The sequence below is a fragment of the Lissotriton vulgaris genome, chromosome 10 (assembly GCF_964263255.1).
Source record: "Lissotriton vulgaris chromosome 10, aLisVul1.2, whole genome shotgun sequence".
Classification (NCBI taxonomy): Eukaryota; Metazoa; Chordata; class Amphibia; order Caudata; family Salamandridae; genus Lissotriton; species Lissotriton vulgaris.
Window position 1 is genome coordinate 624,564,765 of NC_141698.1, and position 24,324 is coordinate 624,589,088.

The 24,324-nt window shown below is 47.1% G+C and overlaps 1 protein-coding gene across 1 annotated transcript in view; it reads right to left on the minus strand.

Annotated features, from left to right (window-relative positions):
- Positions 1–22,198, minus strand: part of XYLB (xylulokinase) — an 894,017-nt gene extending 871,819 nt beyond the window's left edge. Inside the window, exon 1 of the mRNA XM_086941458.1 lies at positions 22,033–22,198. Coding sequence (XP_086797584.1) covers positions 22,033–22,080 — 48 coding nt within the window. The 5' untranslated portion in view covers positions 22,081–22,198. The remainder of the gene's footprint in view (positions 1–22,032) is intronic.
- Between the last annotated feature and the right edge of the window lie 2,126 nt (positions 22,199–24,324).

Here is a 24,324-nt window from a genome sequence, read left to right on the forward strand (position 1 = left end):
TCAGAACCTGGCTATATGCAAATCAGTCTGTCCCTGGCCCAGTGCATCATGGGAACAGGGCAGACTAAACTACCAAGCCAATTCTTCACCAGAAAGGAGACAAGCTACCGGGGACCGGTTTCTGGCATTTCAGCCGTCTTCGGCCCGGTTTGCTTGAATCCTGATGGTGCAGTGAGAAAGGGACTCATGTCTGAGTATACCCTGCCACACCTATAGTGGCCAAAAACGATTCAGAAAAGGGGGTGGTGATGAACAGAGTGTCTGAATTAAGCAGACCACTCTTACCCAGTCCAAAGATCAGGGCCTGATCCATCACCGTTATTTATCTCACTGCACCATCCCAGCTCAGAACCTGGCTATATGCAAATCAGTCTGTCCCTGGCCCAGTGCATCATGGGAACAGGGCAGACTAAACTACCAAGCCAATTCTTCACCAGAAAGGAGACAAGCTACCGGGGACCGGTTTCTGGCATTTCAGCCGTCTTCGGCCCGGTTTGCTTGAATCCTGATGGTGCAGTGAGAAAGGGACTCATGTCTGAGTATACCCTGCCACACCTATAGTGGCCAAAAACGATTCAGAAAAGGGGGTGGTGATGAACAGAGTGTCTGAATTAAGCAGACCACTCTTACCCAGTCCAAAGATCAGGGCCTGATCCATCACCGTTATTTATCTCACTGAACCATCCCAGCTCAGAACCTGGCTATATGCAAATCAGTCTGTCCCTGGCCCAGTGCATCATGGGAACAGGGCAGACTAAACTACCAAGCCAATTCTTCACCAGAAAGGAGACAAGCTACCGGGGACCGGTTTCTGGCATTTCAGCCGTCTTCGGCCCGGTTTGCTTGAATCCTGATGGTGCAGTGAGAAAGGGACTCATGTCTGAGTATACCCTGACACACCTATAGTGGCCAAAAATGATTCAGAAAAGGGGGTGTGATGAACAGAGTGTCTGAATTAAGCAGACCACTCTTACCCAGTCCAAAGATCAGGGCCTGATCCATCACCGTTATTTATCTCACTGCACCATCCCAGCTCAGAACCTGGCTATATGCAAATCAGTCTGTCCCTGGCCCAGTGCATCATGGGAACAGGGCAGACTAAACTACCAAGCCAATTCTTCACCAGAAAGGAGACAAGCTACCGGGGACCGGTTTCTGGCATTTCAGCCGTCTTCGGCCCGGTTTGCTTGAATCCTGATGGTGCAGTGAGAAAGGGACTCATGTCTGAGTATACCCTGCCACACCTATAGTGGCCAAAAACGATTCAGAAAAGGGGGTGGTGATGAACAGAGTGTCTGAATTAAGCAGACCACTCTTACCCAGTCCAAAGATCAGGGCCTGATCCATCACCGTTATTTATCTCACTGCACCATCCCAGCTCAGAACCTGGCTATATGCAAATCAGTCTGTCCCTGGCCCAGTGCATCATGGGAACAGGGCAGACTAAACTACCAAGCCAATTCTTCACCAGAAAGGAGACAAGCTACCGGGGACCGGTTTCTGGCATTTCAGCCGTCTTCGGCCCGGTTTGCTTGAATCCTGATGGTGCAGTGAGAAAGGGACTCATGTCTGAGTATACCCTGCCACACCTATAGTGGCCAAAAACGATTCAGAAAAGGGGGTGGTGATGAACAGAGTGTCTGAATTAGGCAGACCACTCTTACCCAGTCCAAAGATCAGGGCCTGATCCATCACCGTTATTTATCTCACTGCACCATCCCAGCTCAGAACCTGGCTATATGCAAATCAGTCTGTCCCTGGCCCAGTGCATCATGGGAACAGGGCAGACTAAACTACCAAGCCAATTCTTCACCAGAAAGGAGACAAGCTACCGGGGACCGGTTTCTGGCATTTCAGCTGTCTTCGGCCCGGTTTGCTTGAATCCTGATGGTGCAGTGAGAAAGGGACTCATGTCTGAGTATACCCTGCCACACCTATAGTGGCCAAAAACGATTCAGAAAAGGGGGTGGTGATGAACAGAGTGTCTGAATTAAGCAGACCACTCTTACCCAGTCCAAAGATCAGGGCCTGATCCATCACCGTTATTTATCTCACTGCACCATCCCAGCTCAGAACCTGGCTATATGCAAATCAGTCTGTCCCTGGCCCAGTGCATCATGGGAACAGGGCAGACTAAACTACCAAGCCAATTCTTCACAGAAAGGAGACAAGCTACCGGGGACCGGTTTCTGGCATTTCAGCCGTCTTCGGCCCGGTTTGCTTGAATCCTGATGGTGCAGTGAGAAAGGGACTCATGTCTGAGTATACCCTGCCACACCTATAGTGGCCAAAAACGATTCAGAAAAGGGGGTGGTGATGAACAGAGTGTCTGAATTAAGCAGACCACTCTTACCCAGTCCAAAGATCAGGGCCTGATCCATCACCGTTATTTATCTCACTGCACCATCCCAGCTCAGAACCTGGCTATATGCAAATCAGTCTGTCCCTGGCCCAGTGCATCATGGGAACAGGGCAGACTAAACTACCAAGCCAATTCTTCACCAGAAAGGAGACAAGCTACCGGGGACCGGTTTCTGGCATTTCAGCCGTCTTCGGCCCGGTTTGCTTGAATCCTGATGGTGCAGTGAGAAAGGGACTCATGTCTGAGTATACCCTGCCACACCTATAGTGGCCAAAAACGATTCAGAAAAGGGGGTGGTGATGAACAGAGTGTCTGAATTAAGCAGACCACTCTTACCCAGTCCAAAGATCAGGGCCTGATCCATCACCGTTATTTATCTCACTGCACCATCCCAGCTCAGAACCTGGCTATATGCAAATCAGTCTGTCCCTGGCCCAGTGCATCACGGGAACAGGGCAGACTAAACTACCAAGCCAATTCTTCACCAGAAAGGAGACAAGCTACCGGGGACCGGTTTCTGGCATTTCAGCCGTCTTCGGCCCGGTTTGCTTGAATCCTGATGGTGCACTGAGAAAGGGACTCATGTCTGAGTATACCCTGCCACACCTATAGTGGCCAAAAACGATTCAGAAAAGGGGGTGGTGATGAACAGAGTGTCTGAATTAAGCAGACCACTCTTACCCAGTCCAAAGATCAGGGCCTGATCCATCACCGTTATTTATCTCACTGCACCATCCCAGCTCAGAACCTGGCTATATGCAAATCAGTCTGTCCCTGGCCCAGTGCATCATGGGAACAGGGCAGACTAAACTACCAAGCCAATTCTTCACCAGAAAGGAGACAAGCTACCGGGGACCGGTTTCTGGCATTTCAGCCGTCTTCGGCCCGGTTTGCTTGAATCCTGATGGTGCAATGAGAAAGGGACTCATGTCTGAGTATACCCTGCCACACCTATAGTGGCCAAAAACGATTCAGAAAAGGGGGTGGTGATGAACAGAGTGTCTGAATTAAGCAGACCACTCTTACCCAGTCCAAAGATCAGGGCCTGATCCATCACCGTTATTTATCTCACTGCACCATCCCAGCTCAGAACCTGGCTATATGCAAATCAGTCTGTCCCTGGCCCAGTGCATCATGGGAACAGGGCAGACTAAACTACCAAGCCAATTCTTCACCAGAAAGGAGACAAGCTACCGGGGACCGGTTTCTGGCATTTCAGCCGTCTTCGGCCCGGTTTGCTTGAATCCTGATGGTGCAGTGAGAAAGGGACTCATGTCTGAGTATACCCTGCCACACCTATAGTGGCCAAAAACGATTCAGAAAAGGGGGTGGTGATGAACAGAGTGTCTGAATTAAGCAGACCACTCTTACCCAGTCCAAAGATCAGGGCCTGATCCATCACCGTTATTTATCTCACTGCACCATCCCAGCTCAGAACCTGGCTATATGCAAATCAGTCTGTCCCTGGCCCAGTGCATCATGGGAACAGGGCAGACTAAACTACCAAGCCAATTCTTCACCAGAAAGGAGACAAGCTACCGGGGACCGGTTTCTGGCATTTCAGCCGTCTTCGGCCCGGTTTGCTTGAATCCTGATGGTGCAGTGAGAAAGGGACTCATGTCTGAGTATACCCTGCCACACCTATAGTGGCCAAAAACGATTCAGAAAAGGGGGTGGTGATGAACAGAGTGTCTGAATTAAGCAGACCACTCTTACCCAGTCCAAAGATCAGGGCCTGATCCATCACCGTTATTTATCTCACTGCACCATCCCAGCTCAGAACCTGGCTATATGCAAATCAGTCTGTCCCTGGCCCAGTGCATCATGGGAACAGGGCAGACTAAACTACCAAGCCAATTCTTCACCAGAAAGGAGACAAGCTACCGGGGACCGGTTTCTGGCATTTCAGCCGTCTTCGGCCCGGTTTGCTTGAATCCTGATGGTGCAGTGAGAAAGGGACTCATGTCTGAGTATACCCTGCCACACCTATAGTGGCCAAAAACGATTCAGAAAAGGGGGTGGTGATGAACAGAGTGTCTGAATTAAGAAGACCACTCTTACCCAGTCCAAAGATCAGGGCTTGATCCATCACCGTTATTTATCTCACTGCACCATCCCAGCTCAGAACCTGGCTATATGCAAATCAGTCTGTCCCTGGCCCAGTGCATCATGGGAACAGGGCAGACTAAACTACCAAGCCAATTCTTCACAGAAAGGAGACAAGCTACCGGGGACCGGTTTCTGGCATTTCAGCCATCTTCGGCCCGGTTTGCTTGAATCCTGATGGTGCAGTGAGAAAGGGACTCATGTCTGAGTATACCCTGCCACACCTATAGTGGCCAAAAACGATTCAGAAAAGGGGGTGGTGATGAACAGAGTGTCTGAATTAAGCAGACCACTCTTACCCAGTCCAAAGATCAGGGCCTGATCCATCACCGTTATTTATCTCACTGCACCATCCCAGCTCAGAACCTGGCTATATGCAAATCAGTCTGTCCCTGGCCCAGTGCATCATGGGAACAGGGCAGACTAAACTACCAAGCCAATTCTTCACAGAAAGGAGACAAGCTACCGGGGACCGGTTTCTGGCATTTCAGCCGTCTTCGGCCCGGTTTGCTTGAATCCTGATGGTGCAGTGAGAAAGGGACTCATGTCTGAGTATACCCTGACACACCTATAGTGGCCAAAAATGATTCAGAAAAGGGGGTGGTGATGAACAGAGTGTCTGAATTAAGCAGACCACTCTTACCCAGTCCAAAGATCAGGGCCTGATCCATCACCGTTATTTATCTCACTGCACCATCCCAGCTCAGAACCTGGCTATATGCAAATCAGTCTGTCCCTGGCCCAGTGCATCATGGGAACAGGGCAGACTAAACTACCAAGCCAATTCTTCACCAGAAAGGAGACAAGCTACCGGGGACCGGTTTCTGGCATTTCAGCCGTCTTCGGCCCGGTTTGCTTGAATCCTGATGGTGCAGTGAGAAAGGGACTCATGTCTGAGTATACCCTGCCACACCTATAGTGGCCAAAAACGATTCAGAAAAGGGGGTGGTGATGAACAGAGTGTCTGAATTAAGCAGACCACTCTTACCCAGTCCAAAGATCAGGGCCTGATCCATCACCGTTATTTATCTCACTGCACCATCCCAGCTCAGAACCTGGCTATATGCAAATCAGTCTGTCCCTGGCCCAGTGCATCACGGGAACAGGGCAGACTAAACTACCAAGCCAATTCTTCACCAGAAAGGAGACAAGCTACCGGGGACCGGTTTCTGGCATTTCAGCCGTCTTCGGCCCGGTTTGCTTGAATCCTGATGGTGCACTGAGAAAGGGACTCATGTCTGAGTATACCCTGCCACACCTATAGTGGCCAAAAACGATTCAGAAAAGGGGGTGGTGATGAACAGAGTGTCTGAATTAAGCAGACCACTCTTACCCAGTCCAAAGATCAGGGCCTGATCCATCACCGTTATTTATCTCACTGCACCATCCCAGCTCAGAACCTGGCTATATGCAAATCAGTCTGTCCCTGGCCCAGTGCATCATGGGAACAGGGCAGACTAAACTACCAAGCCAATTCTTCACCAGAAAGGAGACAAGCTACCGGGGACCGGTTTCTGGCATTTCAGCCGTCTTCGGCCCGGTTTGCTTGAATCCTGATGGTGCAATGAGAAAGGGACTCATGTCTGAGTATACCCTGCCACACCTATAGTGGCCAAAAACGATTCAGAAAAGGGGGTGGTGATGAACAGAGTGTCTGAATTAAGCAGACCACTCTTACCCAGTCCAAAGATCAGGGCCTGATCCATCACCGTTATTTATCTCACTGCACCATCCCAGCTCAGAACCTGGCTATATGCAAATCAGTCTGTCCCTGGCCCAGTGCATCATGGGAACAGGGCAGACTAAACTACCAAGCCAATTCTTCACCAGAAAGGAGACAAGCTACCGGGGACCGGTTTCTGGCATTTCAGCCGTCTTCGGCCCGGTTTGCTTGAATCCTGATGGTGCAGTGAGAAAGGGACTCATGTCTGAGTATACCCTGCCACACCTATAGTGGCCAAAAACGATTCAGAAAAGGGGGTGGTGATGAACAGAGTGTCTGAATTAAGCAGACCACTCTTACCCAGTCCAAAGATCAGGGCCTGATCCATCACCGTTATTTATCTCACTGCACCATCCCAGCTCAGAACCTGGCTATATGCAAATCAGTCTGTCCCTGGCCCAGTGCATCATGGGAACAGGGCAGACTAAACTACCAAGCCAATTCTTCACCAGAAAGGAGACAAGCTACCGGGGACCGGTTTCTGGCATTTCAGCCGTCTTCGGCCCGGTTTGCTTGAATCCTGATGGTGCAGTGAGAAAGGGACTCATGTCTGAGTATACCCTGCCACACCTATAGTGGCCAAAAACGATTCAGAAAAGGGGGTGGTGATGAACAGAGTGTCTGAATTAAGCAGACCACTCTTACCCAGTCCAAAGATCAGGGCCTGATCCATCACCGTTATTTATCTCACTGCACCATCCCAGCTCAGAACCTGGCTATATGCAAATCAGTCTGTCCCTGGCCCAGTGCATCATGGGAACAGGGCAGACTAAACTACCAAGCCAATTCTTCACCAGAAAGGAGACAAGCTACCGGGGACCGGTTTCTGGCATTTCAGCCGTCTTCGGCCCGGTTTGCTTGAATCCTGATGGTGCAGTGAGAAAGGGACTCATGTCTGAGTATACCCTGCCACACCTATAGTGGCCAAAAACGATTCAGAAAAGGGGGTGGTGATGAACAGAGTGTCTGAATTAAGCAGACCACTCTTACCCAGTCCAAAGATCAGGGCCTGATCCATCACCGTTATTTATCTCACTGCACCATCCCAGCTCAGAACCTGGCTATATGCAAATCAGTCTGTCCCTGGCCCAGTGCATCATGGGAACAGGGCAGACTAAACTACCAAGCCAATTCTTCACAGAAAGGAGACAAGCTACCGGGGACCGGTTTCTGGCATTTCAGCCGTCTTCGGCCCGGTTTGCTTGAATCCTGATGGTGCAGTGAGAAAGGGACTCATGTCTGAGTATACCCTGCCACACCTATAGTGGCCAAAAACGATTCAGAAAAGGGGGTGGTGATGAACAGAGTGTCTGAATTAAGCAGACCACTCTTACCCAGTCCAAAGATCAGGGCCTGATCCATCACCGGTATTTATCTCACTGCACCATCCCAGCTCAGAACCTGGCTATATGCAAATCAGTCTGTCCCTGGCCCAGTGCATCATGGGAACAGGGCAGACTAAACTACCAAGCCAATTCTTCACCAGAAAGGAGACAAGCTACCGGGGACCGGTTTCTGGCATTTCAGCCGTCTTCGGCCCGGTTTGCTTGAATCCTGATGGTGCAGTGAGAAAGGGACTCATGTCTGAGTATACCCTGCCACACCTATAGTGGCCAAAAACGATTCAGAAAAGGGGGTGGTGATGAACAGAGTGTCTGAATTAAGCAGACCACTCTTACCCAGTCCAAAGATCAGGGCCTGATCCATCACCGTTATTTATCTCACTGCACCATCCCAGCTCAGAACCTGGCTAAATGCAAATCAGTCTGTCCCTGGCCCAGTGCATCATGGGAACAGGGCAGACTAAACTACCAAGCCAATTCTTCACCAGAAAGGAGACAAGCTACCGGGGACCGGTTTCTGGCATTTCAGCCGTCTTCGGCCCGGTTTGCTTGAATCCTGATGGTGCAGTGAGAAAGGGACTCATGTCTGAGTATACCCTGCCACACCTATAGTGGCCAAAAACGATTCAGAAAAGGGGGTGGTGATGAACAGAGTGTCTGAATTAAGCAGACCACTCTTACCCAGTCCAAAGATCAGGGCCTGATCCATCACCGTTATTTATCTCACTGCACCATCCCAGCTCAGAACCTGGCTATATGCAAATCAGTCTGGGTGAGAGCTTTCTGCTTAATTCAGAGACTCTGTCCCTCACCACCCCTTGTTGTAAATATTTTTGTCCACCCTAAGCGTGGAAGGGTATTCTCAGATGTGAGACCCTTGCTCATTGCACCATCAGGATTCAAGCAAACCGGGCCGAAGACGGCTGTAATGCCAGAAACCAGTCCCCGGGAGCTTGTTTCCTTCCCAGTGTAAGAATTGGCTTTTGTAGTTTGGTTTGCCCTGTTCCCATCATGCACTGGGACAGGAACAGACTAATTTGCATACAGCCAGGTTCTGAAACTGGGATGGTGCAGTGAGCTAAAAAACGGTGTTGGATCTAGCCCTGATCTCTTGACTGGGTGAGAGCTTTCTGCTTAATTCAGAGACTCTGTCCCTCACCACCCCTTGTTGTAAATATTTTTGTCCACCCTAAGCGTGGAAGGGTATTCTCAGATGTGAGACCCTTGCTCATTGCACCATCAGGATTCAAGCAAACCGGTCCGAAGACGGCTGTAATGCCAGAAACCGGTCCCCGGGAGCTTGTTTCCTTCCCAGTGTAAGAATTGGCTTTTGTAGTTTGGTTTGCCCTGTTCCCATCATGCACTGGGACAGGAACAGACTAATTTGCATACAGCCAGGTTCTGAAACTGGGATGGTGCAGTGAGCTAAAAAACGGTGTTGGATCTAGCCCTGATCTCTTGACTGGGTGAGAGCTTTCTGCTTAATTCAGAGACTCTGTCCCTCACCACCCCTTGTTGTAAATATTTTTGTCCACCCTAAGCGTGGAAGGGTATTCTCAGATGTGAGACCCTTGCTCATTGCACCATCAGGATTCAAGCAAACCGGGCCGAAGACGGCTGTAATGCCAGAAACCGGTCCCCGGGAGCTTGTTTCCTTCCCAGTGTAAGGATTGGCTTTTGTAGTTTGGTTTGCCCTGTTCCCATCATGCACTGGGACAGGAACAGACTAAATTGCATACAGCCAGGTTCTGAAACTGGGATGGTGCAGTGAGCTAAAAAACGGTGTTGGATCTAGCCCTGATCTCTTTACTGGGTGAGAGCTTTCTGCTTAATTCAGAAACTCTGTCCCTCACCACCCCTTGTTGTAAATATTTTTGTCCACCCTAAGCGTGGAAGGGTATTCTCAGATGTGAGACCCTTGCTCATTGCACCATCAGGATTCAAGCAAACCGGGCCGAAGACGGCTGTAATGCCAGAAACCGGTCCCCGGGAGCTTGTTTCCTTCCCAGTGTAAGAATTGGCTTTTGTAGTTTGGTTTGCCCTGTTCCCATCATGCACTGGGACAGGAACAGACTAATTTGCATACAGCCAGGTTCTGAAACTGGGATGGTGCAGTGAGCTAAAAAACGGTGTTGGATCTAGCCCTGATCTCTCGACTGGGTGAGAGCTTTCTGCTTAATTCAGAGACTCTGTCCCTCACCACCCCTTGTTGTAAATATTTTTGTCCACCCTAAGCGTGGAAGGGTATTCTCAGATGTGAGACCCTTGCTCATTGCACCATCAGGATTCAAGCAAACCGGGCTGAAGACGGCTGTAATGCCAGAAACCGGTCCCCGGGAGCTTGTTTCCTTCCCAGTGTAAGAATTGGCTTTTGTAGTTTGGTTTGCCCTGTTCCCATCATGCACTGGGACAGGAGCAGACTAATTTGCATACAGCCAGGTTCTGAAACTGGGATGGTGCAGTGAGCTAAAAAACGGTGTTGGATCTAGCCCTGATCTCTTGACTGGGTGAGAGCTTTCTGCTTAATTCAGAGACTCTGTCCCTCACCACCCCTTGTTGTAAATATTTTTGTCCACCCTAAGCGTGGAAGGGTATTCTCAGATGTGAGACCCTTGCTCATTGCACCATCAGGATTCAAGCAAACCGGGCTGAAGACGGCTGTAATGCCAGAAACCGGTCCCCGGGAGCTTGTTTCCTTCCCAGTGTAAGAATTGGCTTTTGTAGTTTGGTTTGCCCTGTTCCCATCATGCACTGGGACAGGAACAGACTAATTTGCATACAGCCAGGTTCTGAAACTGGGATGGTGCAGTGAGCTAAAAAACAGTGTTGGATCTAGCCCTGATCTCTTGACTGGGTGAGAGCTTTCTGCTTAATTCAGAGACTCTGTCCCTCACCACCCCTTGTTGTAAATATTTTTGTCCACCCTAAGCGTGGAAGGGTATTCTCAGATGTAAGACCCTTGCTCATTGCACCATCAGGATTCAAGCAAACCGGGCCGAAGACGGCTGTAATGCCAGAAACCGGTCCCCGGGAGCTTGTTTCCTTCCCAGTGTAAGAATTGGCTTTTGTAGTTTGGTTTGCCCTGTTCCCATCATGCACTGGGACAGGAACAGACTAATTTGCATACAGCCAGGTTCTGAAACTGGGATGGTGCAGTGAGCTAAAAAACGGTGTTGGATCTAGCCCTGATCTCTTTGACTGGGTGAGAGCTTTCTGCTTAATTCACAGACTCTGTCCCTCACCACCCCTTGTTGTAAATATTTTTGTCCACCCTAAGCGTGGAAGGGTATTCTCAGATGTGAGACCCTTGCTCATTGCACCATCAGGATTCAAGCAAACCGGGCCGAAGACGGCTGTAATGCCAGAAACCGGTCCCCTGGAGCTTGTTTCCTTCCCAGTGTAAGAATTGGCTTTTGTAGTTTGGTTTGCCCTGTTCCCATCATGCACTGGGACAGGAACAGACTAATTTGCATACAGCCAGGTTCTGAAACTGGGATGGTGCAGTGAGCTAAAAAACGGTGTAGGATCTAGCCCTGATCTCTTGACTGGGTGAGAGCTTTCTGCTTAATTCAGAGACTCTGTCCCTCACCACCCCTTGTTGTAAATATTTTTGTCCACCCTAAGCGTGGAAGGGTATTCTCAGATGTGAGACCCTTGCTCATTGCACCATCAGGATTCAAGCAAACCGGTCCGAAGACGGCTGTAATGCCAGAAACCGGTCCCCGGGAGCTTGTTTCCTTCCCAGTGTAAGAATTGGCTTTTGTAGTTTGGTTTGCCCTGTTCCCATCATGCACTGGGACAGGAACAGACTAATTTGCATACAGCCAGGTTCTGAAACTGGGATGGTGCAGTGAGCTAAAAAACGGTGTTGGATCTAGCCCTGATCTCTTGACTGGGTGAGAGCTTTCTGCTTAATTCAGAGACTCTGTCCCTCACCACCCCTTGTTGTAAATATTTTTGTCCACCCTAAGCGTGGAAGGGTATTCTCAGATGTGAGACCCTTGCTCATTGCACCATCAGGATTCAAGCAAACCGGGCCGAAGACGGCTGTAATGCCAGAAACCGGTCCCCGGGAGCTTGTTTCCTTCCCAGTGTAAGAATTGGCTTTTGTAGTTTGGTTTGCCCTGTTCCCATCATGCACTGGGACAGGAATAGACTAATTTGCATACAGCCAGGTTCTGAAACTGGGATGGTGCAGTGAGCTAAAAAACGGTGTTGGATCTAGCCCTGATCTCTTGACTGGGTGAGAGCTTTCTGCTTAATTCAGAGACTCTGTCCCTCACCACCCCTTGTTGTAAATATTTTTGTCCACCCTAAGCGTGGAAGGGTATTCTCAGATGTGAGACCCTTGCTCATTGCACCATCAGGATTCAAGCAAACCGGGCCGAAGACGGCTGTAATGCCAGAAACCGGTCCCCGGGAGCTTGTTTCCTTCCCAGTGTAAGAATTGGCTTTTGTAGTTTGGTTTGCCCTGTTCCCATCATGCACTGGGACAGGAACAGACTAATTTGCATACAGCCAGGTTCTGAAACTGGGATGGTGCAGTGAGCTAAAAAACGGTGTTGGATCTAGCCCTGATCTCTTGACTGGGTGAGAGCTTTCTGCTTAATTCAGAGACTCTGTCCCTCACCACCCCTTGTTGTAAATATTTTTGTCCACCCTAAGCGTGGAAGGGTATTCTCAGATGTGAGACCCTTGCTCATTGCACCATCAGGATTCAAGCAAACCGGGCCGAAGACGGCTGTAATGCCAGAAACCGGTCCCCGGGAGCTTGTTTCCTTCCCAGTGTAAGAATTGGCTTTTGTAGTTTGGTTTGCCCTGTTCCCATCATGCACTGGGACAGGAACAGACTAATTTGCATACAGCCAGGTTCTGAAACTGGGATGGTGCAGTGAGCTAAAAAACGGTGTTGGATCTAGCCCTGATCGCTTGACTGGGTGAGAGCCTTCTGCTTAATTCAGAGACTCTGTCCCTCACCACCCCTTGTTGTAAATATTTTGTCCACCCTAAGCGTGGAAGGGTATTCTCAGATGTGAGACCCTTGCTCATTGCACCATCAGGATTCAAGCAAACCGGGCCGAAGACGGCTGTAATGCCAGCAACCGGTCCCCGGGAGCTTGTTTCCTTCCCAGTGTAAGAATTGGCTTTTGTAGTTTGGTTTGCCCTGTTCCCATCATGCACTGGGACAGGAACAGACTAATTTGCATACAGCCAGGTTCTGAAACTGGGATGGTGCAGTGAGCTAAAAAACGGTGTTGGATCTAGCCCTGATCTCTTGACTGGGTGAGAGCTTTCTGCTTAATTCAGAGACTCTGTCCCTCACCACCCCTCTTTGTAAATATTTTTGTCCACCCTAAGCGTGGAAGGGTATTCTCAGATGTGAGACCCTTGCTCATTGCACCATCAGGATTCAAGCAAACCGGGCCGAAGACGGCTGTAATGCCAGAAACCGGTCCCCGGGAGCTTGTTTCCTTCCCAGTGTAAGAATTGGCTTTTGTAGTTTGGTTTGCCCTGTTCCCATCATGCACTGGGACAGGAACAGACTAATTTGCATACAGCCAGGTTCTGAAACTGGGATGGTGCAGTGAGCTAATAAACTGTGTTGGATCTAGCCCTGATCTCTTGACTGGGTGAGAGCTTTCTGCTTAATTCAGAGACTCTGTCCCTCACCACCCCTTGTTGTAAATATTTTTGTCCACCCTAAGCGTGAAAGGGTATTCTCAGATGTGAGACCCTTGCTCATTGCACCATCAGGATTCAAGCAAACCGGGCCGAAGACGGCTGTAATGCCAGAAACCGGTCCCCGGGAGCTTGTTTCCTTCCCAGTGTAAGAATTGGCTTTTGTAGTTTGGTTTGCCCTGTTCCCATCATGCACTGGGACAGGAACAGACTAATTTGCATACAGCCAGGTTCTGAAACTGGGATGGTGCAGTGAGCTAAAAAACGGTGTTGGATCTAGCCCTGATCTCTTGACTGGGTGAGAGCTTTCTGCTTAATTCAGAGACTCTGTCCCTCACCACCCCTTGTTGTAAATATTTTTGTCCACCCTAAGCGTGGAAGGGTATTCTCAGATGTGAGACCCTTGCTCATTGCACCATCAGGATTCAAGCAAACCGGGCCGAAGACGGCTGTAATGCCAGAAACCGGTCCCCGGGAGCTTGTTTCCTTCCCAGTGTAAGAATTAGCTTTTGTAGTTTGGTTTGCCCTGTTCCCATCATGCACTGGGACAGGAACAGACTAATTTGCATACAGCCAGGTTCTGAAACTGGGATGGTGCAGTGAGCTAAAAAAACGTGTTGGATCTAGCCCTGATCTCTTGACTGGGTGAGAGCTTTCTGCTTAATTCAGAGACTCTGTCCCTCACCACCCCTTGTTGTAAATATACATCTATATTATGGGCTGCCGGCAGCTCGGCAAATTCGGTATTATGTTTAATTAAAGAGCGCGCATTCAGGAGCAGTCCTTGGAGGGACTTTAATAAAGCTGTTTGCGGATATAAGTCCTGTTGTGTACTTAAACCGCACTTTATTTCAGTAAAAAGAAAATTCATGTCCCATGAAGGGCATTTCTTAGGCCCTTTCCGAGGCAGAGGATCAAGTTGCTGGCAGGAGTCTTTCAGCTGACCATAACGACTCAACAAAGTATCTCTAATGTACTTTAGATTAGGTCCCAATAATTGTGGAGAATGAGTGGGGGTGGCCCTGGGTCCGGTCCAGGCACGGACGGGCACAGACGGGCGCAGGCGGGTTTGCCTTTGGCGCGCCCGCTGCACGTCCGTTCCGGCATGCTGCTTAAATAGCAGTAAGTCAGGCGCCTCTAGCACGCATCAGCTGTTCCTGACCAGGAAATGCTGGCAAGTGTGTCCGGTCCCTTAGCCCTCTACAACAAACGGCACAAGCCGCGGTGGAACAGGCGGGGACAAAAGGTTAGGACAGCTGCCACAATCACCCAGGCTAACAGGAAGGAACTGAAAAGCTGTGAGTAAAGAAAAATAATAGATCTAAAAAGTATGTTAAAAACCGAACAGGATAGGTGAAAAATACACTGTCAATCTCTGTAAGGCTTCTATAAAAATAGCAGCAGAGAAAAGGTAGGATGAATTTAAAAATAGCAGTGAAGAAAGCTGGTAACACAGATCTACCACTGTTGAACGCGCATTCGCTTCAGCATACTGCTTAAATAGCAGTAAGTCGGGCCTCTCTAGCACGCATCAGCTGTTCCTGACCCGGAAATTCTGGCAAGTGTGTCCAGTCCCTTGGCCCTCCGAAACAAATGGCACAAGCTGTGGCGGAACGGGCGGGGACGAAAGGTCAGGACAGCTGCCACAATCACCCAGGCTAACAGGAAGGAACCGAAACGCAGTGAGTAAAGAAAAATAATAGATCTAAAAAGTATGTTAAAAACCAAACAGGATAGGTGAAAAATACAATGCCAATCTCTGAAAGGCTTCTATAAAAATAGCAGCAGAGAAAAGGTATTATGACTTTAAAAATAGCAGCGAGGAAATCTGGTAACACAGACCTACAACTGAAATACCTCTATAACAGGTGTTATAATGCGACTTCAACATATGCCTGGAAAAAATGAACAAATGCTGAATCCGAAAGCAAGCACATGGACCAATGTTTCAAAATGCCCCATCAATGGGGCTATCCCAATCCTCTCAGTAACTCACCTCCTATAGTATGTAAAACTCAACATGTTTCCCAACTTTGATATCATTGATATTTCGAAATGCTAAAAACGACAAATAACAACTATCAATGAGTTGTGTCAGGTGCATAACGTAATGTTTATCAAACTCACTGTCAAGGTCTCACCTTATCAAGCCACCATTCTATCCTCAACTCAGATAAATTTCATGGCGTGCAGCTCATGGCAACAATGGAAAGCATGATACCATGAGAACTAGTCCCAACCTAACAATACTGAAGAGTCTGGTTACCGGTAAGAGAACCGAATCACGCCGTACCGTAAAATGAAGCCATCTGTTGATGTACATCCACGTTGATCAAACTGTTTGAGTGGCTGATGGAAGTGTCTTTATTTATAAAGCAAGGTGAAGAAAGATAGAGATATGACAGTGCTGATGTAGCCAGAAGTGACGTGATAGATTGTTTAGCAACTAACAACAGGATAGTTGATAAAAACAAAGGACTGCAAATAGATGCTTAGTGAATAGCAATAATAGCCGCCATCTTTTAAGGGCAAATGTCACCTCTCAATGGAGAGAATTGCTAAATGCAGATAGATATTCTTAGAAATGATAAATCGTCCAATTTATATATTTTGAGAATCCATTCGAAATACACTCAGCCCGTATGGCAGTAAGCCGTAACGAAATGAATGAGCTCATCATGTTGAGGTAACTTTATTCGTAAGATGCGGGAATGAACAATGAATTGGTGTTTAATCAAGAGAACCCAAAACCAAACATAGAAAACCTGCAATGTAATTGAGCTATTTACATGTGAGTGCTTGGCATATCTTCATGACCCTAAACTGTTTACCTACATAAACAAAAAATCAAAATCTGATTGATGATATACAAAAAGAACTGATGTTTCCAAAGTCCCATAATAGAATGAACAAACTAATAGAAAAAGATAAATAAGAACTAATAAAAAGACGGAAAATACCAAAATCATGCTCATAGTGACACCACCACCGTGAACTCAAGTGTATGTTGTTCCAGAAGCTTTCTGCTGCAGCAGTAATATTACTTCATATGTTACAACGCAAAATGTATCTTACAAAAAAACAACTCATGTCTAGCCTATCATTCAACCCGGATGGAATCATGGTGTCTAGAAATGTAATCCAATACATTTCTCTTTGTAATAGTTTCTTGGTAATATCAAATGCTGGGCAGGCCGTCATTGTCTCAATGATTTGAAACCTCAACTGAGAGATAGTGTGTTTAGCCTTCTCCCAATGGGTTGCAAGGGTAGATGTTGTGCTTCTTGTACTGATTTTACTTTTATGTTCCGTTATCCTGACTTTCAGTTTGCGCTCAGTCTTCCCTACATAAGCTTTGCCACCCGTGCATTTAATGCAATATTTTGCATTCTTTGAATACGATCACTGGTGTGCTGAAGTTTGATTTTCTTTCCTGAAGATGGGTGAGTCAAAACATTTCCTGTTATTACGTTATTGCAGTGTATGTAGTTGTTACATTTCCTTGTTCCTTGGAAATCAGTTGAATCCCTGCTAGGTGCAGGAGTTGATAACAGTGAACGAAGATATTTGCCCCTTGTATAGGCATAGAGGTTTTTTTTTTTAGAATATTCCATTGAAATCTGTCTCATTTTCTAACAACGCCCATCTGGAGTTATTGGTGGAATGGTAAGACAAAGTTAAAACACTTAAGGTGGGGTGGACTACAAGCCACCGTCTCCCGCCAGGATCCATGGTGTGAAGGTGTCCCACGCATTATAGTAATGTCGCTTTCAGGAATTCTGAAAGTTGAACAATAACCGTAAGTCATGCGGTCTTCTTGAAGCCATAGGTTAGGGTGCACCTTAGCAAGTGTACAACGCTGTGGCATTGGGTCCTGAAGAAAGCCTTGCTAATGGCATTTTTGAGGCTGAAACATGTAGACCACATTTTGATCACCACATAGTGATGTGACTGGCCAATTTACCTAGTCTACATCCACCTCACCTTAAGTGTTTTAACTTTGCCTTACCACTCCATCAATGAACCTTTGGATTGGTAAAGGTAATTTTAATGTTTGCACTATCAGGATCTGCACCATCACAATCAAAAACCTGCTCTGCTGTAATCAGGCGTTGAACCACACCAAAGAGGCACTCGGCCTCTCTGGTGGGAACTCAATGATGAAGCATGTCACCAACTAGGTTGGTGAGTGAGGGTTAATTTAGAAAAAAAGACTGACTCTTTTTGCTAGCTCTCTATTGTTTTTGGCTCCACTCTTCTATTGTTTTGTACTGTTTATCAGGGGGTCCAAGAGTGGCTCCAGTTCTTTACCCTCTCTCTATTATTGTTTACAAATGTACCCAAAGCCAACATTTGACAAACAGTCTCCTAACCTGCTATGAGAGAATCATTTTGCAGCAGAAAATGTCCATCAGGAAAGATAACATACTAAACCCTGCTTCTCTGTTGCAGACCCCAGAGGAAGGAAATGAGGGTGAATTTGACTATGACTCCGTAGTGTTACAGAACTGCGGACATAACCGAGACCCGACATACTGGATGTTCCCCATCCCGAATCTTACCTTACCCTTTTTGTTGATGGGTCCTGCTTGAGACCAATGGGGCATTTTAAGAGTTGCGAATGCTGTGTGTATGGAAAGCAGAGTTGTACTTGTGTCATGTAACGTCTGCGCAAGTAGCCGAACTAATTTCCCATACCAGAGCCTGCAGTGTATCAGAAGGCTCACAAGTCGCTATATACACTGACAGCCAGAATGGGTTCAGAGTTTTGAATGACTTTGGGCAGCTGTGGTCACAGCAAGGTTCATGACCTCTAATGGTACTCCAATTTGGAATGGATTGTATTTCTCAAATTTGTTGGATGCTTTGCAGTTTCCAAAAGAAATTGCTGTGGTGATGTGTGCTGCACCCAAGAGTGGCAGTGATTTTGTCAACAGAGGAAACTGCTATACAGAGGAAATTGCCCAATACTGCATGCTTGAGTCCAGCACCGTCTACATGGACAAAACATGCAATGCAGAAGGAGAGAATTTTTCCAATATGTTACTGAATACTGCACATACTTTCAATGGGCTGGGTGAACTGCAAAATACTTCCCCAGAACTAAACATGGCCAAAGGGGAAAAGACGGGTTGTGTGAAGGAAGTCAGTGACATTTGGGCATCCAGTCATGGGAAATAAGTTCTCCCCGATTCCCTCTTATCTGCTGTGGTGTAGATAGAGAATAGTGTCCACCTCCAGGCTTTTTTGGTTTGATCCCCATTTCCTATCAATAGCAGAAAGTTTGTGCTAGGGTTGTGCTACCTGTCAGAAACAGAATGTGGGCAAAAGAATTGTGGTGACCATGAACCACAGTGGGAAGTCTGATGGTCCCTTCAATCGTCTCCAAATTGACTTTGTGGAGAGGCCCAGATGTGACCAACTGAGGTACATCCTTGTTTTTGTGTGCCTGTTTTCATGATGGGTCGAGGCTTTTTCCACCAGGGGATGTGACAGTCTAACTGTTGCTAAGTTATTGCTCTGGGAGTTAATACTGTGATTCAAGGTGCCAGTTCATCTGGAATCAGATCAAGGAACTCACTTTAAAAGTGACGTAATGCACTTACTGTGTACAGCCTTAGGGATTGACTAAAAATTCCACTGTAGCTATAGGCCTGAGCATCAGGCATTGTAAAAAGGCTGAACGGAACAATCAAAGCTAAAATGGCTAAAGACTTTGCCTCTACATTGCTCAAATGTTCCGACGCTCTTCCTTTGGTGCTAATGAGTATCCAGTGTACTCCTTGAGCACAAGCTGGATTGTCTCCTCACAAGCTGCTGATGGGGACAGCCATGCAAATTCCTCCTGTTTCTGCAGCTGCTTTTGTGATTACAGATGACCTGGTTCTCCAGCACTGCAGTTGTGATATGGTGCATTCTATCTCTCATCAGGTCGATGCTGTTAACCCAGCTGTACGCGACTCTCCCGGACATCATTCAAACCACAGTGACTGGGTTCATCTCAACAAACACGAACGCAAATTTTGCTGGAGGAGCACTGGAGAGGCCCTTACCTGGTGATCCTGGTCACCAACACTGCCATCAAGTGCGCTGGTCTGCTGAATTGGATACAAATCTCCCACAGCAAGAGGGCGAGGTGAGAGACTAGTGAGTTAGAAGTGCCAGTGCAGACTAACACACCTGATATTATGGATGAAAGCCTACACTTCACCACTTCCAAACACTAAAAGAGAGATGGAGGTCAACCGAAGGTATTCAAGCCTAGATTGGACCTACCTTGAAAAAAATTAACTTTGAACGTGATGATTTCCTGGCTCACATTGACAAACCTCCATGAGACAAAGACAAGGCACCCCAAGAGTACATTCATGTTGGTCACTAACAAATGCTGAAAGGTCGGTCATAGAGGTAGGGTAGAGTAAATTCAGAGGACGGTAGCTCCTTTAGGTCTCGAGTTAAAGCAGCCGATGCAGAATACAAATCATTCGATTGCCCAATATCTTAAACTTTGTATTAAGCATCGATTGAATTTATGAACTTGTTAGATGCCCAACATTAAGCTTTATGAATTACTAGAGTTAAATTGAATGTATTTTTAAATATTTATTATGTTTTTATGTACTTTTATGGTCTTCAAAATACGAAAACCGAATAAAGTTGATTTTGATTTTTTTTTGACTCGCCTACCGGTTTGTGTCCCTGCCACCCTCCCCTCCTCCTGCCATGCCGTTTCTCTAACCCTCCCCTCCTCTTTCCCTCCTCCACTCTGTCTACTTCCCCTGCTCTTACCTCCCCGGAATATCTCCCCTTGCCAGCTTTTTCCCCTACCTATATGTTCCTTTTTGTTTGTCTCAACCTTACTTGTAACTAAAATTGCCATGCTCTAATAACTGTGTAACCTTTGTAAAGCTGTAACCTGCAATTTATTGTCTGATACCCATGTAAAGCGCTCTGATACCTTCGGGTCTAGCCAGCGCCATATAAAACCTTTTAAATAAAAATAAATATATCATGTGATGACTATTATTTCTGTTTCTTGTTCTAAGCAAAGAAGTGAAATCTGGCTGTGACCATAATGTTCCATGAGACTTTCCCCAGCGCCATGCTTAATCAAGGACATTCGGTCTTAGGCTGCTGGCATAGAATGTATCAACTAATATGTGTGAATAAAGCTGTGAGAACAACTAAATCCCAAGTAATACTACTATGAGAGAATCCTCAAATGCATTGTGAAGCAAAACGTTCTTCTCGTTCCTCTTTGGTGCATATCTGGAGAACCATATATTATTGTATTACGGTATTAAAGTCTTTGTCTAAAGTCCAAATAAAGGATGTGCATTTCTCTGTATTGGAGACCGCCCTATCCCCTACCTTTAGAAGGTAAATTTGTGCCAGTTTTCATATAGAACTTTACTAAGTTCTTGGTACTTTTGATTTGTACACTTTTGCTGCTAAACTTCATGTACTACACCTATTAATCCCTTATATAAATGTTTTAACTATAACTGGTGTCTGTCATTGTATTGTATTGTATTGTGCACTTATATAGCGCAAAACTGTCACCCTACGGATATCCTGGTGCTTAGACTTGATGGTATTCGTATCAGAAAGTCTCAATACTGATTACTGGTGGTGATTTCAAATGTTCTATTGATGGGTCCATTCGGGAGCACCAAAGTCCGTATTGGGACTACTCCGCTACAGGTCCTAGCGGCCGGTGGTGCGCTGCGGTATGATCATGTAAGACACGTCTGTGTGCTGACATATGTATGCCATGCAATCACACATACACGACAGTCAGTGAAGAAAAATGTTCACTTACAAAGTAGCCAGACCTATTGGCTCTGTCGATACAGGTTTTAGGCCAGTTGTCATTTGAGCATATTTGTATGAAGGGAGCTAGGAAGAGTCGCTCTGTTAGTAATTAACTTGTCACATGTTTCCTTTTCATAGGGAATAGTGAGTGTAGATATTGAACTAAAATATAAGGAGGTTCTGTTTTGACCTGTATGGATGCCCATCTAAAGAAAACATACCATTCATGCTCAGCTAGAGAAACTCCCCACAAGCGAATTAACTTCAAACGCCTGAATGACCTTTATATTTCCTACAAATACAAAAACGCGCATGAAAGTGGACTTTGAAAGGTTGTTTTGACAACGACAAAAAAAAACATGCGGAGTATCACGTGATGCGCGTTCTCTAAGTATGTCATTTATCATGTGACTCAAAACAAATATGCCGGACTGCACTGAAATGTTGGCAATTTAGCCGTACGTCCTGTTCGAGGCAGCAGAGAGCATTTCTACTACACAGTTGCCAACGATCAGGAAGCAGACAGCAAGAGACAACAGAGCAGCGCTGGCAGGAAGCGTGTCCCTCGGGCTGCGAGACGCATTTCTCAATAGATGTTTGTGTTACTTAATTTCTGTGATTTCTCTGTTATTATATCCTTCATTCAATCGACTGTCGTCCTGGACTAACTCAGAATTTAAACTCCTCTCACTGGCTGTAAGAAGAAATCCAGTACACTCCCTGCCTTTTCTGAATGGGAAACTGAAACCAAGATCCCGCGCCTGGAGGTCTGACTTCTCGTGCACAGAAAGTAAAGGTTACAAAGTGCCCTGAAAAAGGCGTCTTGGCTTTCTCGCCTCACGAGGGCTTTTTACATTGACATTAATGTCAAAGGGTCTGAAGTGCCACATTTTCGAAATCGCCACCAAACACAACCGCGTGTCGCCCCCAAACATTGTCACGTTCTGTCTCCTTGCGTGAACCAACGAGTCCCTAACCCTGACTCTGAGAACATGTTTGTTTACCTGCTGGGTGCTGAAGTCGAAGCCCAGGTACTTGGCAGAAGAGGCCATGTTCCAAGCAGGATGCTGGGTCTCTCTGCTCTGCCGATAGTCTGTGGCTGCTGCTGGGTTCCGGGAAGTCAGAGCAAACTGTGTACTGCAGTCCACCCGGTTTTCCCGCTGGTGGATGTTTTTCAATTCGAAGTAAATTAGTAACTAGCAAAAACTGCTATTTTTTGAAGCACTCTGCGCCGTTTTGTCGCAGCGTAAACGTCTATTGATTGCTTTTTATTTTGGGACATAATTATAATCTACTTGCCAGCTCTTTATCAGTAGTAGACTTTTTAATTTCTTTTGTACGAGTTCCTGTATTTTTTTTAGATTTTTCTTTTTTACCCCCTCCATTTACCCCACTCGGATATTTCAGTCTAATGCAGTGCTTTAAATGGAAAAAAATAAGTGCAGGTACTCACCAAATTGAGACGCGGACTAGGGGGTAGGGCTTTGGGGGCGGGGCTTTGGGGGTGGGGCTTTGGGGCGCAAAGGGATCCGGCCAGGGGCACACATTTAATGTGATTGAGATGTACTTGGTGTGCAGATGTGCATAATGATATGAAAGCATTTCTTGTATATTTTGATTATTCCATTTCCCCTATACGTACAAAAGGGTACATTTAAAATTAAAGTGGGCTTCTCATGGTGCAACAAGTAGATCACATATGACTTGCACAAGATATTTTTCTTAAAATTTTTGGGAAAAGTTTAACTATGGTTAACCCTCTTATCTCATTGCCACTTAGCAGACATCACTCAGCCCCTGCTTAAAGTTTGATTCCCTCTTTCTGGAGTTGGGCAAGCTGCTGAAAGCTGCTGAAAGCTTGAGCTAGGATGCCTGGGTCTAGCTCTGTTCCAGGCTCTCTTGCATCCTCAAGCCAAAAATAAACTGAACTGTGATAGTGCATGTGCCTACTAACCAAACTCTAATCTCATGTGCAAAGAATTAAGACAAAATAGTGACCTCAATTGCAATACAGGAGAGAAAGAAAGATGAAGCCATCTAGAGGCTGAATTACACAATGTGATTGCAGAAATTCAGGAATTAATCCCAGCTTGGACAAAGATGGCGGATTGATGCCGTCAGTGCAGAGAGCAGCGCGGAGACCCGGGAGCACTATGACCGCTAATTGATTCTCTTTGATACTTTGTTATCCCGCGGCCGAGACTTGGGCTGAGCGACAATCAACCTACCTTGCTCGCTGGCGTGCAGGCTATACAGCAATCCCCTAGCCGAGCCGAGGCAGGAGCCGCACAGGGAGCCGCGGAGCATAGGTGGAGGCAGAGCAGACCAGAGCAGACCAGAGGCGAAAACCCACGATCACGGAGTGGAGTGCTGGAGTGGAGCGGACCGCACTTACTAACAAACACATGGAAATCGAACGGGTGAACGCATAACGGGACTGAGGAGGCAATTTAAACTGCGAGACGCCCGGTGAGGAGACTGCTCTGTACTCCGTGGAGTTAACGGAGCAAGCAGTGTGGAAGCAGCTTCTGCGGCTTTTGCGGAGTTAGCGGAGCAAGTAACGTGATACGCCCGGTGAGGAGACTGCTCTGTACTCCGTGGAGCTAACGGAGCAAGCAGTGTGGAAGCAGCTTGTGCGGCAGGTGCTAAGAGTGCTGCGAGTGAGGTTACACAGGCCACACAGCTATACAACAACTTCTCAGCGTGTAGCTGTAGACGCTACGCTGGCTGCTGGGAGCAGGGGGGGCCACGGAGCAAGGAGGAGGGATCAGAATAAGGCTGAGGCGGAGAGAGGTGAAACACTTGGAAATTGAGCAGCGAAGGCTCAACATAACCAAGGAGACGGTCTGACTGCGAGACTGGTGAGGAAAGTGCTTTGGGGGACAAGTGGTGTGAGAGCAACACCTGTGGCGGATGCTACGGCTGCGATCTATCGAGTACCGTTTCAGGGAGCTCAGAGAGATTTTTCGGACATTTAATCTCCCGCGGCTGACTTTGAAGACCCCACAGAGGTGGGCAGTACTTACCTGGTCAAGTTTTTTGGCTCATTGGAAAACAGGCTTTGATTGGTTTGGTCCTACAACAACTGCCGCAACAACTCTTCCCACAATGGCGCCTAAGAACCCTGTTAGGAGCACAAGAACCACAAAGCAGACGGGAGCTAACACGGTGGAACTTGAAGTAACAACGGAGGCGACAGGGGCAGTAGCTGTAACGGATTTAATTCCTGATGGCGGTAAGAAAGGGAGCAAACAGGAGAAATCTGGTCTGAATGCTGGTAAGACGCTTCCCCGCAT